At 40.5% G+C, this 13,640-nt stretch overlaps 1 protein-coding gene across 3 annotated transcripts; it reads left to right on the plus strand.

Annotated features, from left to right (window-relative positions):
* The first annotated feature begins 58 nt into the window (after nucleotides 1–58).
* LOC111260469 (uncharacterized) lies at nucleotides 59–13,474 on the plus strand. 3 transcript variants are annotated; one of them, XM_022833275.2, is made up of 4 exons: nucleotides 59–240; nucleotides 2,245–3,139; nucleotides 3,270–3,436; nucleotides 12,919–13,474. In XM_022833275.2, exons 2-4 carry the CDS (start codon nucleotides 2,280–2,282, stop codon nucleotides 12,921–12,923), a joined length of 1,032 nt encoding a protein of 343 aa, XP_022689010.1. In that variant the 5' UTR covers nucleotides 59–240; nucleotides 2,245–2,279; the 3' UTR covers nucleotides 12,924–13,474. The 3 variants fall into 3 exon arrangements, with proteins under 3 accessions (XP_022689010.1, XP_022689008.1, XP_022689009.1); XM_022833273.2 differs by having other exon boundaries at nucleotides 62–240; nucleotides 5,658–13,474; XM_022833274.2 differs by having other exon boundaries at nucleotides 65–240; nucleotides 3,273–3,436; nucleotides 5,658–13,474.
* Nucleotides 13,475–13,640: the final 166 nt, after the last annotated feature.

Consider the following 13,640-nt stretch of genomic DNA (forward strand, 5'->3'; position numbering starts at 1 on the left):
GGCAACAGCGGCGGCGGCGGCAACAACAACAACAGAGGCGTTAGTAGTCGATGTGCACTGCAAGACCATCAACAATAGCAGCGGCTACGGTGACGCTTTGAGAGTGGCACCAGTAGCTTTTGCGTGAATAATATCCTGTGTGTGGGATCGTTCGCTGGTGTCAGAACGATATTAAGGAGGACGCCAGGTGAATCAAGGACCGCACCAACGCCGCGTCGATTTGTGCTTGTCTCTATTCTGGTGAGTTTTTGGTCTGTTTTTCGCACAATCTTCCTGTGTACTGTGATTGAAGCAAACGTCGCTGTAGTTAGGAAACGAATTCAGTGCGCAATTCGATATTAAGATGTGTAGTATTTGCGAACTGACAAACGGAACGTTAGCGTGTAAAGATACCTGCTGACTGTGTTAGGCCTAGTTGATATCATGTTGCACTAATGTTTCATTCTGTACTTCATAACTTGTTTAATGACGATCATTCAGTTCCCCTTAACCGATACGAGAAAACATGCTTCTAAGTACGTTACAGATTTACTAGATTTTCTTTCAAACAGTGACGGATCGGCGTCACAGTGGCCGGTGCTGAGTGAGGCCTCACATTGTGTCACTAATAATGGCGACTGGGGATATGAATTATGCCACCGTGGTCATTGGCCGGCACTGATTTTCACCTAATTCGACCTGTTGTCGCCGAAGGGATCTGAGTCTTATTTGTAGCTGGGCTAGCAGGTTTCGGCACAGTTTCCATGCCTACAAATTAGATTACCTCAATATAAGCCGATACATCTAAACCAAATGTGTTTAGGTTTTTACTAACATACCATACCAACAGGTCGAGACTGTAGGCTTAGCTTTCTTTTCGTGACCTTTTTTACGGTGGTGATGTTCTTCTTTCCTGCAAATATGGCGACATAAGTACTGCGATATGGTTCTCATTGTGGATATGCGCTGAAAGTGATGTCATGGAAGCAAACATATTCACTCCGTTTCGAACCCGTCATTAACAGGGCCTTAGTAGTTCCTCTTATTTGTCATGATGGCCGCACATTCTGATTACTCTTAGAGTTGACTTCAAACCCACTATATCGAATATGTTGTATCTATTATCGTCATAAGCACGCAGTAACCAAGAAATATTTTCCTCTTTATGGTCAATTTTTGTTGTATTCCACTTTTGTGTTTTCATGCCATCGCATGCTATGTGTATGCTCATCTTGCACTAGGATTTCAATAGCGTATCCTTAGTGTCCATAACATGTGCTGATTGTGATCAGTTTCAGTAAACAAACGATGACGTATAAGATTCCTTAAGAATAATAAAGAAGGTACCGTCGTTTTGTTTGTGTTACAAAGAATCCAATTTAAAGCAATGAATTGATTTCTAGGAGTATCAGTACTCGACATATTATTTGTATGAATGATTAAAGATCCTTGCTTAATCTGTTGATGCTAAACTATCTGACTAGTTAGGAGTGATGACAAGCGTCAAAAAGAAAGCATCGCTTAAATATTTGTTTTGGTTTATGTGGTCGAGCTTGGGAATTTCTCTAAGCCAAGCCTATATGTTTGACTGCTATTTTTTCGATTTTATTATTGTATGAGTCGCACACGTGACCTGTTGGGTTATCCACAACGCTGGTCAAAAATGTCCTCATGAAAACGACATAACCCTGCAATTAGTTTACGCACTATAGGGCTTATGTATAATTCTATATAAACTGAGCTGAAAGTAAACGCTACTATAGTTATCTTTTTCTCTCGATATTTAATATTTTCGATATGATTTTATATACCTTTATGTATATAATCTATCAAGGGCTAATAAAAAAAGTCTATCTTTAGCTATTTATTTAAGCGATTTACTCTCTATCTATCTATGTTTAGCCGAATGCTGTATCTGTAGGAAAAACTCCCTACAGAGGAAAAATCTTTATTTATTCATCAAGCGAAAGTGCTGGTTTTTCAGGCCCCAAGTATAGTTAAACGCTGAATTGGAATACCACGTGCTAAGGATATAGCTTATACTACTTGGAATATACTTCGTTGAATAAACTACTAGACGAAGAAAAATAAAGAATATATTAAAGAGAGATTTAGAGTAAAGGAATGACATAAATCAGTTATCATAAGTGGCATATATATATATATATATATATATGTATATACATAAAAGCGTCACTATGGGGAAACATCTGTAACTATTGCAGCTAATGCGGTGTTGTTTAATCATTTTCATGTAAACTACAGTGTTGTGATACTGGCGTGGAACTAAAAACACAAATATGGAACGTGGACGAGGACGTGGCGGACCTCGTGGAGGCCGCATGGGGGGAGGCCCAATGAGGGGACCGCCTGGCCGTATGTGTCCACCTGGCCCCCCTGGCCCGATGCGCGGTCCAGGCGGACCTGGCGGCCCTCCTGGTCGTATGGGACCTCCCGGTGGACCTGGCTCAATACGTGGCGGGCCAGGGGGACCTGGAGGACCCGGTGGGCCCATGCGATGCCCAGGGGGCCCCGGTGGTCCCATGAGAGGACTTCCAGGTGGACCTGGTGGTCCTGGTGGACCCATGCGTGGCGTTGGAGGCCCTCTCAAGGCGCCAGTTGGACCTAACGGTCACTTGCGCGGACCTGGAGGACCTATCAGGGGTCCAGGAGGGCCTGGGGGACCTCAACGTGGACCGGGTGACCCGCAGCGTGGACCCGGTGGACCTCAGCGTGGACCCGGTGGACCTCAGCGTGGGCCCGGTGGACCTCAGCGTGGGCCCGGTGGACCTCAGCGAGGACCCGGTGGCCCAATGCGTGGCCCCGGAGGTCCTCTAAACCTCCAGAGGGGACCGAACGTTGGTAGACGAGGCCCGCCTCAGGGTGGACGAGGCGATAACCTGGGACCGGCGCAAAAGCGCGGACGTTGGGAGAACAACCAGCAACAACAGCAACAACAACAGCAGCAGGACTACAACGTGGGCGGTCCCCCGCAGGGCCAGAATAACCACGGTTATAATGATCGACAGAACGGAGGATATGGGGGACCTCAGAACAACGGAGGCGGATACCAGAATGGTATGGACAATTACAACCGAAACCAGGGCGGTTACGGTAACCAGGCTCAGGGTCAGGGCTACAACCAGGGAGGCGGTGGAGGGTAAGTTTAAAAAAAATTTGGTTGCTTTGTAGTCAGAAAAATGTCCAGATACATATTTTCGTACAGCTCTAACGTCTTGGGTAAAATCGCAACGATTACTAACTACAATTTTGCGTAATGTACGACCCAGTAGATACCAGCAAAATGGGGGCGGATACGTAAGCAGCGGAGCAGGAGGTGGCTATGGTGACAACCAAGGTTATAGCAACAGTGGAGGTGGCAGCGGTTATGGCCAGAACCAAAGTTATGGCCCCAAGGACAACTACCGCCAGGGAGGAGGCGGCGGTGGCGCCTACGGTAAGTCCAATTTTTAATAGTAGCAAACAATTGGGGTTTATCAGAGAATCGCTCAATTGGCACAAGTGGTTATGAAGCGCGGAAAAGGTTCTATTCCCGGCAATCCAGTAAAAAAGTTAAAGATTGTTTACAGAAGGTTCTTATTATTTTTGTTTTACAATTGATCCGAGCCAATTGCAGAGCTGATGCTAGGCTCATGTCATTAGAACTAGCTGGTAGGCTAAGTCGAGTTGTTTGCTCTCCACAATGTACTTCTCAAGCAAAGCTGATGGAGCGGTCTATCAAACAAGGTCTTATCTATACTCGAAGGCGTTACATGACCGGTAGGATAGAAAGAGGGAGGTTCATGCTACATCAACGTGCAATGACTTGCGTGGTGACTAGAGTTGGCGATATTCAGAGACGTTTCTCGTAAATCTAATCGCAACTAACTTCTCATATATGTCGACTAATTTTTTATAAAACGCAGAGTTTGAAATAGATTTGGACGTAACGTTTTTGATATCTTTAAGGAAGTTTCTGATGTAACATTTAACAGCCTCGTCTGTGTTTACCGGTCTGACTCCCAGAGTCACCCCGAAAACTATCGTGTAGATTAGAAGAGAGACATACTAGGTTTTTGAATGTGAAACTTTGGTCTCACTTCAATTTGAATGGTACTTACAACGAATACTATTAATACTTTAACAAAAGACAGGTCGTAACTGAACTGTGTCGTATTTAGGCTTGCCAGATCGATAAGTGCAAGATTTTTTTTTTAATTTTTAATCGTCATCTTGAAAAACACTTATGGGAGGAGCTGAGCGAAAAATAAGCGTACTACCACATAAAGTTACGAAACCATTACCTGTCTATTTTCTTTGAAGGGTACTGTGATCCGTCAGTTTTATTTGTGTAGCTAACTTGATATGGTCGATGAAATCGGTTCGATATATCCTTTTCGTATAAAGCTGCTGTACAAAATTTGCATATCTAAGATATGTTGAATGGGTGCTCAAGCGAAGAATCGAATTATCTATATCCTGGATACGGACACTGGGGACGGACCAAATATTATCTGGAGCTTATTCGATGTTAATGAGACGTCAGAGCTCAAATAAAATTTGACATTTTATTTGCCGATAGGTTCACTTATTTAAGAAGAAGTTTACAAATCTATTGTATTTAGGGTACTTGGTAAAATTGCCAAATCGATGATAACCTTTCGCAGGGTGAACACAAATAAGTGAAGTGAAAAACTATTCACTTGGTGTAGACAGTGAGCACTGCGTGTTCACTTTATCAAGCGTTATTGATTTCTTTGGAGGCATAAGAGCTGGCAAAAGGCAAGTATGGTGTCTAATGACTTTTTCAAAATTGCCCTCGGGTGGTATATTTCTGATGGCTCGGCGTAAGACACGTGAAGAAGGGGTGATAAGGAAATTCGTAGATGTATTTAGTGCAGAAAATGACTTGGAAAGAAGCATGTGTTATGTTCTGGTATTTATTTTAACATGGTTGCTTTAAGTGTTGCAGACTTTTTTAAACTATCCAGATTCGGCCCTGTTATTGCGGTAACCGTTTTTATGGGGGGTTAGTCATTTAGTATTATTAATTTGGATTCGTGCTGTGGACAAGTTCACATAAAAACACCTAATTAAAGATCGTCTGATGATTGTATAACAGCTAGACCTGAATGTGAAAGACGCCGGAACCTAAATAACAACAGTGACATTAAGATAAATTCGAACAGGGTCGCGAAAATAAACAATAAACTAGGAAGTTCGGTAATTATCTATTTGCTCATTGCGCACGTTCTTCATTAAGATTTATCACTCTAGTTTCTTTTGTTTAAAATACATTAATCTAAACGAATGGGATATACGGGCAACTAATTTGTTTTTATTATTTTATCACTTTTGAACCTTGAAGTGAGTTCCTATCTATCTACGTTGTGAGACGGCTGGACAAATTCAAGAGAGCCCAACTGAAAATGATGAGTTAATTGCGTGATTGATTTAGCTTTAGATTTTTAAATAAATTTTTATACTCGGTGGGTGAACAATGCGGTCATTCGGTAGAAAGCTTGTTTAAATGAATTTTTCGCTGCTATATGGAGATGGGAATCGTGGCCAGTTTTTAAATCAGCCGGGGGATAAAAAGCAAGCGTCTTCTAACGCAACTGTTATTTCTTAATCTCTCTCACCAACCACCTGATTGGACCAACAATCAACTACTACAGGCTACAACAACCAGGGCCCTCAGGGCGGAGGAGGGTATAACTCCTACGAGCAAAGGCCCATGCAGAATAGGAATCAGGGGTACAACAACTACGGTCAAAGGCAGCCCTACTAAGCATTCTAGCCGTCGTCGGCGTATAGCTCACAGACCCATGTTCCCCCCACGTTCCGAGACTTTTCCACCCGTCTGATCCCCGTTGAAAAATTATCCGGGGCGGACCTCGGGATCGATCTGATCTTGGTCTGTGTCTGGGGCAGCGGGTTTCTGACTGAGCCGAACGCTAACCGGCTAGAACTGCCGGAAAAAGCGATAACGACTGAGCCGCTTACGGCGTACTGCAAAACGTCGCACTACCGGGCGCGTTATTTCCATCTACAAAACCGCCCCAAATAACAATACCCTGGAAATTAACCAGTAAACTACTCGCACTTCACATAAACGACGATATTCAACGTCGTCACACTCTTATATACGTTTGATAAAAATAACAAATAATTACAACCAATATTATTATTATCATTATTATTTTATTTTACTATTATTTAAAAAACATGAGAAACAAATGAAATATAGAGACATTGTCATCTTCAGTATGTGACACCGCTTGCCACGTGGCGCATACTAAAGGAAGAACAAAACACCCATGTCTTCTTTAAGTACGTTATAACGAGTTATTTTTATTATTATTATTGTTGTCAACGAAAAAGCGCAAAATGTGTAATTATAATATGGTGCGTAAATATAATACATATACATTATGAATACACATAGCGTAGTGCTGACGCATCAATGATGTCAATCGTGTGTCGATTGCTCGAAACAAAGGTGACACCTAATTATTAGCGAAAAAGCAGAGATGAAATTAAAAGCTGTTGCCGAAAGGGAGAAAGATTTAATTTTTCACGCGATGTAGCGTGCTATCTATCAATGTGCTTTCTACGCACAGCTATACCCTCGAAGAACGTCGTGAGTGGGTAAGCTGATGCGTATCCGTTGCAAATCAAGAAGCGTTTAATTTAAACGGATCCAATTTCAACTCATATAAATTATTAACCGAAATAATCATGTAAGAAGTAAAGAAACGAGTTGACGGAAAGCGTTCTGCGTCAGATGAACGAGGCGAGCAGTATAGCGAACGTATATATACAAATGGATGATGAAGAAAATATACATTATATTATCTATATATAAGGAAAATACCGACACGTAACTAAGTACATTAAGCATTAAAAACAAAATTATAGGTAAAAAGAATTCGCACGCAAGACAACTTTCTCATTTGGAGACAAACTTCGTTGAAGTTCCTTATAGTCCACTTGTCACATATGTTATATATAGAAATAAATCATTCGTTTTGTTGAGAGTCTAGAATCGTCAAAGCTATCAGAATTGCAAATAGTAACAATTCATAACAATGAAGCAAAAACCAAATCGCTCATGTGAGAGAGATATTCAAATAAAGTTGTAAACTGGCCGATTTCGAATCCGAGTATTCGATGGCAAAAATTAAAATTAATTGAATTCTTTATTTGACTTCCCTAGTCATCATCTGCTGATACCAATTATTCAGTCTATTAGTTCATTTTGACTAGCGATGGTAGAAAAAAATGGCCAAAACTGGGTGAGGTAAATGCAGTTGTCACCAGCAGCCCTTACTACTAGGGTTGTCAGATACTTGAGTCCATTATACACTGGTGGCCTCTTCACGTTACTGGATTGGCAGATTCTCTGATTTTTTTAAAAATTTTATTACTATTACAAATAATGCTACACGGTAACCCAGACTTTGGAAGAAGACGATGCGAAGTCAATTAAGGGAACACAGTCAGCAACTCTGGAGAAAATCTTCGACGTAAAAGAACAACGAAACCTCAATACCAAAAATGAAACCTCAACAGATGCGATAAAATCTGACTTTGAATATGCTAGAAAGGCGAGAAAACTACCAGACAAGAAGCGGGGCTGATATGCGGTTGTACGAAATATGCTAGTAAAAGAATCAGTTAGAAAGGACTCAAGCTAAATGTTTAGAAAGTCGTCCATTAAAAGTATGACTATAAAGCCTTTTAATGCCGAAGCGATTATCCTACTGCTCTCTTGATATGCGTGCAAATATGACAACTGGGAGTTCATAGATCTTGTACCAGGATCACTTTCCGACAGGCCCGTCAAGGAAAATAAAAATTTGCATTTCTTCATTGTTTTCCGTCCTTAAATCGGCGAGCCGCTGAAACAAGTTCAGCTGTACACTGTTCGCTTGCCACTCGGGACGAAGATGATCAGGTCGATACTGCCTGGGCACTGCCTATAGCCGCTTGCAGCGCAACCAATCCCGTAGGCGGAGATGAGTACGATTTGTATGACTGGTGCAGTATGCCAATGTTGTATTGTGTCATCCGGCAGGCAATGCGAACGATGTTGACAGTGTAATAGCTCTCTCGCGTCACCGGGGAGCGCTTAAAAGTAACAAGATCTTAGAAGCAGAATAGGAGTGCTCCATCGGGCATGCAATAAGGCGTTGAGTGAAGTACTTATATGTAAACCTAATATAGGTGTCAGCATACTTGGAGCAGTGTTTCAGATTACGAGATCGGGGATGGAGATAATGATCGGCTGAGTTTTGATGGAACTGTTTTTTCTACATTTCTTATGTGTTCTAATTTTGGGACGAATCAAGTTGAGTGATAAACCTATCGTTGTTGTGTCTTGCAACCGAATTAAGTTTGAGGCCAGGATTACGAATTCCTTATCGTAGGAAGACGAGCCTGAAAAGCGTTGAATAGGTAGAACGCGTTTCAATGACGACCTTTTAAGCAAAGGTAGCTATGGAACACGGAACATTTACTGATACGCTGGATGAGGTTTTGGTTGTTCTTAGATATTATATGAGACGTAAATGAAAGGTGGGTGTTATATCGCTATTTTGCTATAATAGGGTCTATAGCACATAGTTGATGTCATCCGCTTAGTCAAAATACGATAACAATAATGACCTTTACAGACTTAAGGGAAGTGTTTGGGAGAGATTCGGCAGATGCGAAGAAGATTACACTGACCGCAAGCAAACTCATGCGCCTTTCATTGTTCTGGGACGTGTGTGCATAAATGGGTCAATTTACAATACATTGTTGAGCATTTCTACTTATTGTCCAATGCTCATTGCAGCTAATTGCTTGCACATCAAACTGTATTCGGTTTCATGGCTTGTGTTCTTACAGGTGAATTCATAAACTGTACAAGACACATTTTATTGGCCAATTATTTTTAACCAGTCACTACGTTTACCATGTATACGATGTCCGTTCATGTAAATTAATCTGACAACCCTAGGTAATTATAAAGAAGTCAGACCAAGCTTAGAGTAAATCACTAACCTTCGGTTATGGGTACGCGTGTTAACTAATACATCTAGTATGAGGAAGCTATTTATATTCAGATTTTATGTATGTAGTAATTGGCTTGGTCGGAAACTGGGTTATTTGTAAAAATGACAAACGCCGAAGCCTAGTTACGTTGAACTCCTTTGGCTTAGACTTATATACTATATATAGTTGGTGACAATCATTGCAATGACGCTAGTGTTACCTCCGTAAGGCGGAAAGCATGCTCTGTGTGGAATGTGTATTGTTAAAGCCACTAATGTTAGACATACTGCAGTACTAGGTAGAGGGCGATTGGGCTCATGTGTTGTATTAATTTCATCTGCTCGAACCCGTAATAGATCAGTCAGACAATGTTGAACGGACCTCAATAAACTCGGGGACGCGTAACTGTAACAGCACCCGTTACAAGGCCTACGACCATAAGTCGTGTCAAAAGTGTCGGCAAAGATTGTAAGTGTGGGGTCCAGTATTCGCTAATCGGGGGTTAATACAGATTGCGATATGGAGCCAGAAATGACAGGACATTAAGGGCATGGAACTAATGGGTAGTCGCAAGGTCATGGTCGCAATCAGAACTTTAATATATGGGTAAGTCTAAAGTGTCGTGGATGATAGTTCCCGGGTTGTGACGCGGGAACTTGTAGATTTGATATATAATTCGAATTAGTAGGGTACGTGCATTTAATTATCCTTAAAGGAGTATAGTGTAGAAGGGAGCTTTGCAATTATGGGTTCTAGAGTTAACTTAGAGGTATCTACTTTTTTTTTTACCTCGAAGTGAACCAATTACTATAGAGTCAACGGCGAATTTTACTATGGAAGTTAAATTAAAGAAAAAGGGTACACGTGTCACTTGGAAGAATCAGCCTGATTGTGTGCAGGAAACAACTCTTCGAGAGTCGATTTGATTCCGAGAAATGATCGAAATCAAATGGAGGTATTCTTCTACAGAAATCCGCAACGTTGATATGGGACAGTCCTAACCTGTGTACAAGGCTGTGAGCCAGTTAGCTATGTGATGAGACTAGCTTGCCCCTGATGACCGGTGTACGACTAGACAGAGATAGGCAGTTGGTAGCACGACTGGGAAGGAAGGTCTCGTGCAGAGACATAAATGTTGCCAGCAGACAGAAGTTCGAGAAGACGGTTGCGACCGACAAACGGATCTGGAATGAACCGATTCAATGAATGAACCAATCTGAACAACACGGATAAGAGATATGGCTCTGTATCACATTCAGCCTAGCTCTTCTGTCTCTAACATTCAATCATACGCACTCATTTATAGAAGGTAAGTGAACTGATCAATACGAAAACAAGAACTACCACGACCGTTGGTGATGGTAGTTAAAAGAAAACACCAGGAGAAGCGATTCTCTTATGTCACATTCATGTTTGCCTTGACGCTGTCATTACTTTAAGCAGTCCATTTTATGTACACATATGTGCTACAGTATTGATATAATTGCTACAATTCTGTTACTATTGTTATCGTTATTATTGTTGTTGTTATTATTTAGATGTTACCTAATACTGGCTAGAGCGTTTGAAAAGGCATACATATTGCTCATATATTATTATTGTAAGCATCCTGTACAAATGAAGAATGAAGACAAGACCGAGATTAAATCTATCGCTTAGTAATCGATGATCGGTGCAGTGGTTTATAGTGTAAAGCGAACAATGCCTTTGACAAAGAAAGGTTGGCCAAGAATAATAGGAGAAGTGAAATAAATCGGTTTTCAAGTCCAAATTCATAGAAAGATCATCGGTTAGTGTGACTTGGTCTTCTATTATCTTGAGCATTCTTGTCTAAACTTTTCGCTAATTACTGTTCATCACGAATGGAGAGTGAACAACTACCTCGTCAACGTTATTCACACGCGGCTTATTTCGTCTTCGCAGCGTGTTATTAATAAATGGCCGTATCTGTGCCAGTTCATGTTGCAATATGACCGCTCTTTGCGCGAAGTACGCTGTTTACTTGATTAGGACGTTTTGCCTAAATATTCTGTTATTGCCGGTTGATACTTGCTACAGGTCAAGTTTTAGGAACGCCGCTGACTGCGTGGTTGCCAATAAAATTAAGATTTCTCTTATTCACTGTTGTTATTTTTCTATATGAAATCTGTACGCGTATCTGACAAAGGTGTCAATAGGTTATGATTATTTCTAAACCCTTCGTTCAATTGGACACAATATCACACACAGTAAAACAGTAGCCGGTCATACTCTGACACAACTAACGTAACATTATCTGCTATTCAAGCGTTCCAAGCGTCTGCGATGTAAGCCTGAACCATATTATCGTTACCTGCCATGCGCAGACACGATGCGGACAGATCCGAATTTTTCTTTAAAATCAATGCACCGAGCGCAGTGATTGAAATTATTGGCCTGACTCTATGATACTACTTAGCCCGACTTGATATACCACAATAAAAGGAGATCGGGGCAAAATTTAAATATTGAGTACGGATCAGTGCCATTGGGCCATGTAATGCCACTGGGCGCCTGTAAAAAATGGTGTCAAGACGCTAATAATATCGTACATAGGTAATGCTAAATACGGGTGTTAAGATTTGTACAGCGGCTTGCAATAAAGGTCATGCGCACGTCAAATAATCTCTTATTTTTAAGCGGACAGTAGCTGTTTAATGGCATATGGCTTGCTCGAACCGGCGGCCACTGGAACTGTTGTCTGAACCGACGAAGTCCGTGTCACGCTGTAAATATAGAATGGCACGAGTTGCGATATAACATGGATGAAATATATGGTACCAGCCAGTGGTAGCAGAACGTCCTCAAAAAAAGCTGAAGTATACGAGGAAGGATAGGCTTGAACGAGTTGGCTGTAGAAGTTGAACAGCAAAGCTCGACCATGGCAAGTATAGGTAAGGTCATCTGTTAAAGTTGGACGAACCAACGAAATAATTTCGCTAAATATTTCCATCTGCTAATCGTTCGCTCCTTCGGAGCATATATGCGAAACTCTAGCGGCCTAATATGGTAGCATATTAATTATGAGACGCAGTTACACCTGGAAAACATATGATGGCTCGAGTGTTAATGCCGTACTCAATAGGGTATGGATTTGGCGTACTGGCTACTTGGTTCAACTTATCTTAATGCTTCTTAACAAGTTATCAAAGGTCAACACATCTATGACTAAGATTTCTTAGCTATCTGTAACCTAGTCATTTAATAAACCACGCAGTTCAGATGAAACGGTCTTACGGCAACAACAGTAATGCAACGTAGCAATAAAGCAGTTTATATGCAAAACGTCTGCACTTATCGTCCGATCCTACATTTTTTTATACTGGAGTACTGCCTAATAAAAATTATTCACATACATCATCTAAATTGAAGTGGAAATTAAATGTTCGCTTGGTCCAGCCATGCGTGTGTGCATTCATTGCTTTAGCACTTGGAATCCATCTTTTTTGACAATGATATTATTGATAGTATCGAAGTTCACGCGAAATCGCACTTTCTATGTAGGATTCTTTATTTTCTAACTAATACATTGATTTTTTAAGGCACGGTGAAAATACATGTTACTAGATACATGTTTAATAAAGATTGCCATTTTATAGCTATGTGCGTTTTTTCAGCAGTCTACTGTTCAGAGCAAACTTCTTTCCGCGAAACCATTTCTATAGCAATATTCATCATTAATATTATCGTATCCTATATTTTTATTTTTTTTTCTCGCAGTGTTAGTACTACACTGTTTGATATTTTTGGTATAGAAACTGCTAATGCAGTTCGTTGCGTCCTATGACATGTTCTCTTTTTCTTTTTGTGAGATTAGCTCGTGAGAAATTTCAGAGAATTTGTCGCAATATTAACATTTTTGTGTTGTTCAATCTGCAGGTTGAACGGTAAGTCGACGGTGGCAGTGTACTTTATGGTGTGTTTGGATGGTAAGTATATCTGCAAAGGATAGAACAGGCTCATCCAGAGGCTAAGTGGTTCTGTACCATGGCAAAGACAGAATAGTAGGTTAATACCATGTGCCTTCCTATTGACCCAGCTCAGTGACTGTTTAGCATGTGCTACCAATATTTGCCGGGTTTATCTTGCGCATAGCATGGCCATTTTGTAAAGATTGATGACTAAATTACGCTTTGATTTCTGAAGACTAATTATTTTCAATAGTCTATTATTAATAAAATATTAAAAATAGATTGTGTGCATTTGAGCCCATTCGAATAGACCACTTAAGTGCTTTTATTAGTTCTAGTTAAAGCTAATGATAACGAGTTTTTTCAAAGGTGTGTCAGCTGGCGATAATAAACGGATGGAATTTCTTATATTGTTAGAAATACGGGTATATTCTTTTCCATTCAGAATTCAATACAGAAAGTGATGATCAACATGTGGAAAAGTAATGGAAGAACAATAAACCAAAAAGTATTTCGAGAACTAATTTACCAAAACTTCCTTTTTATTTGGAGGCAGGCAATATTAAAAATAATTTTTTAATTTGATTAAATAAGACATTTTCCTTTTTTTTTCTATCAAATCGAGTGCACCTTTACTCCAACAAAAAAATGCATAGCTGTATCATGTGATTATCATCATATAAATATTAA

This window comes from Varroa jacobsoni, unplaced genomic scaffold (assembly GCF_002532875.2).
Source record: "Varroa jacobsoni isolate VJ856 unplaced genomic scaffold, vjacob_1.0 scaffold_442, whole genome shotgun sequence".
NCBI lineage: Eukaryota > Metazoa > Arthropoda > Arachnida > Mesostigmata > Varroidae > Varroa > Varroa jacobsoni.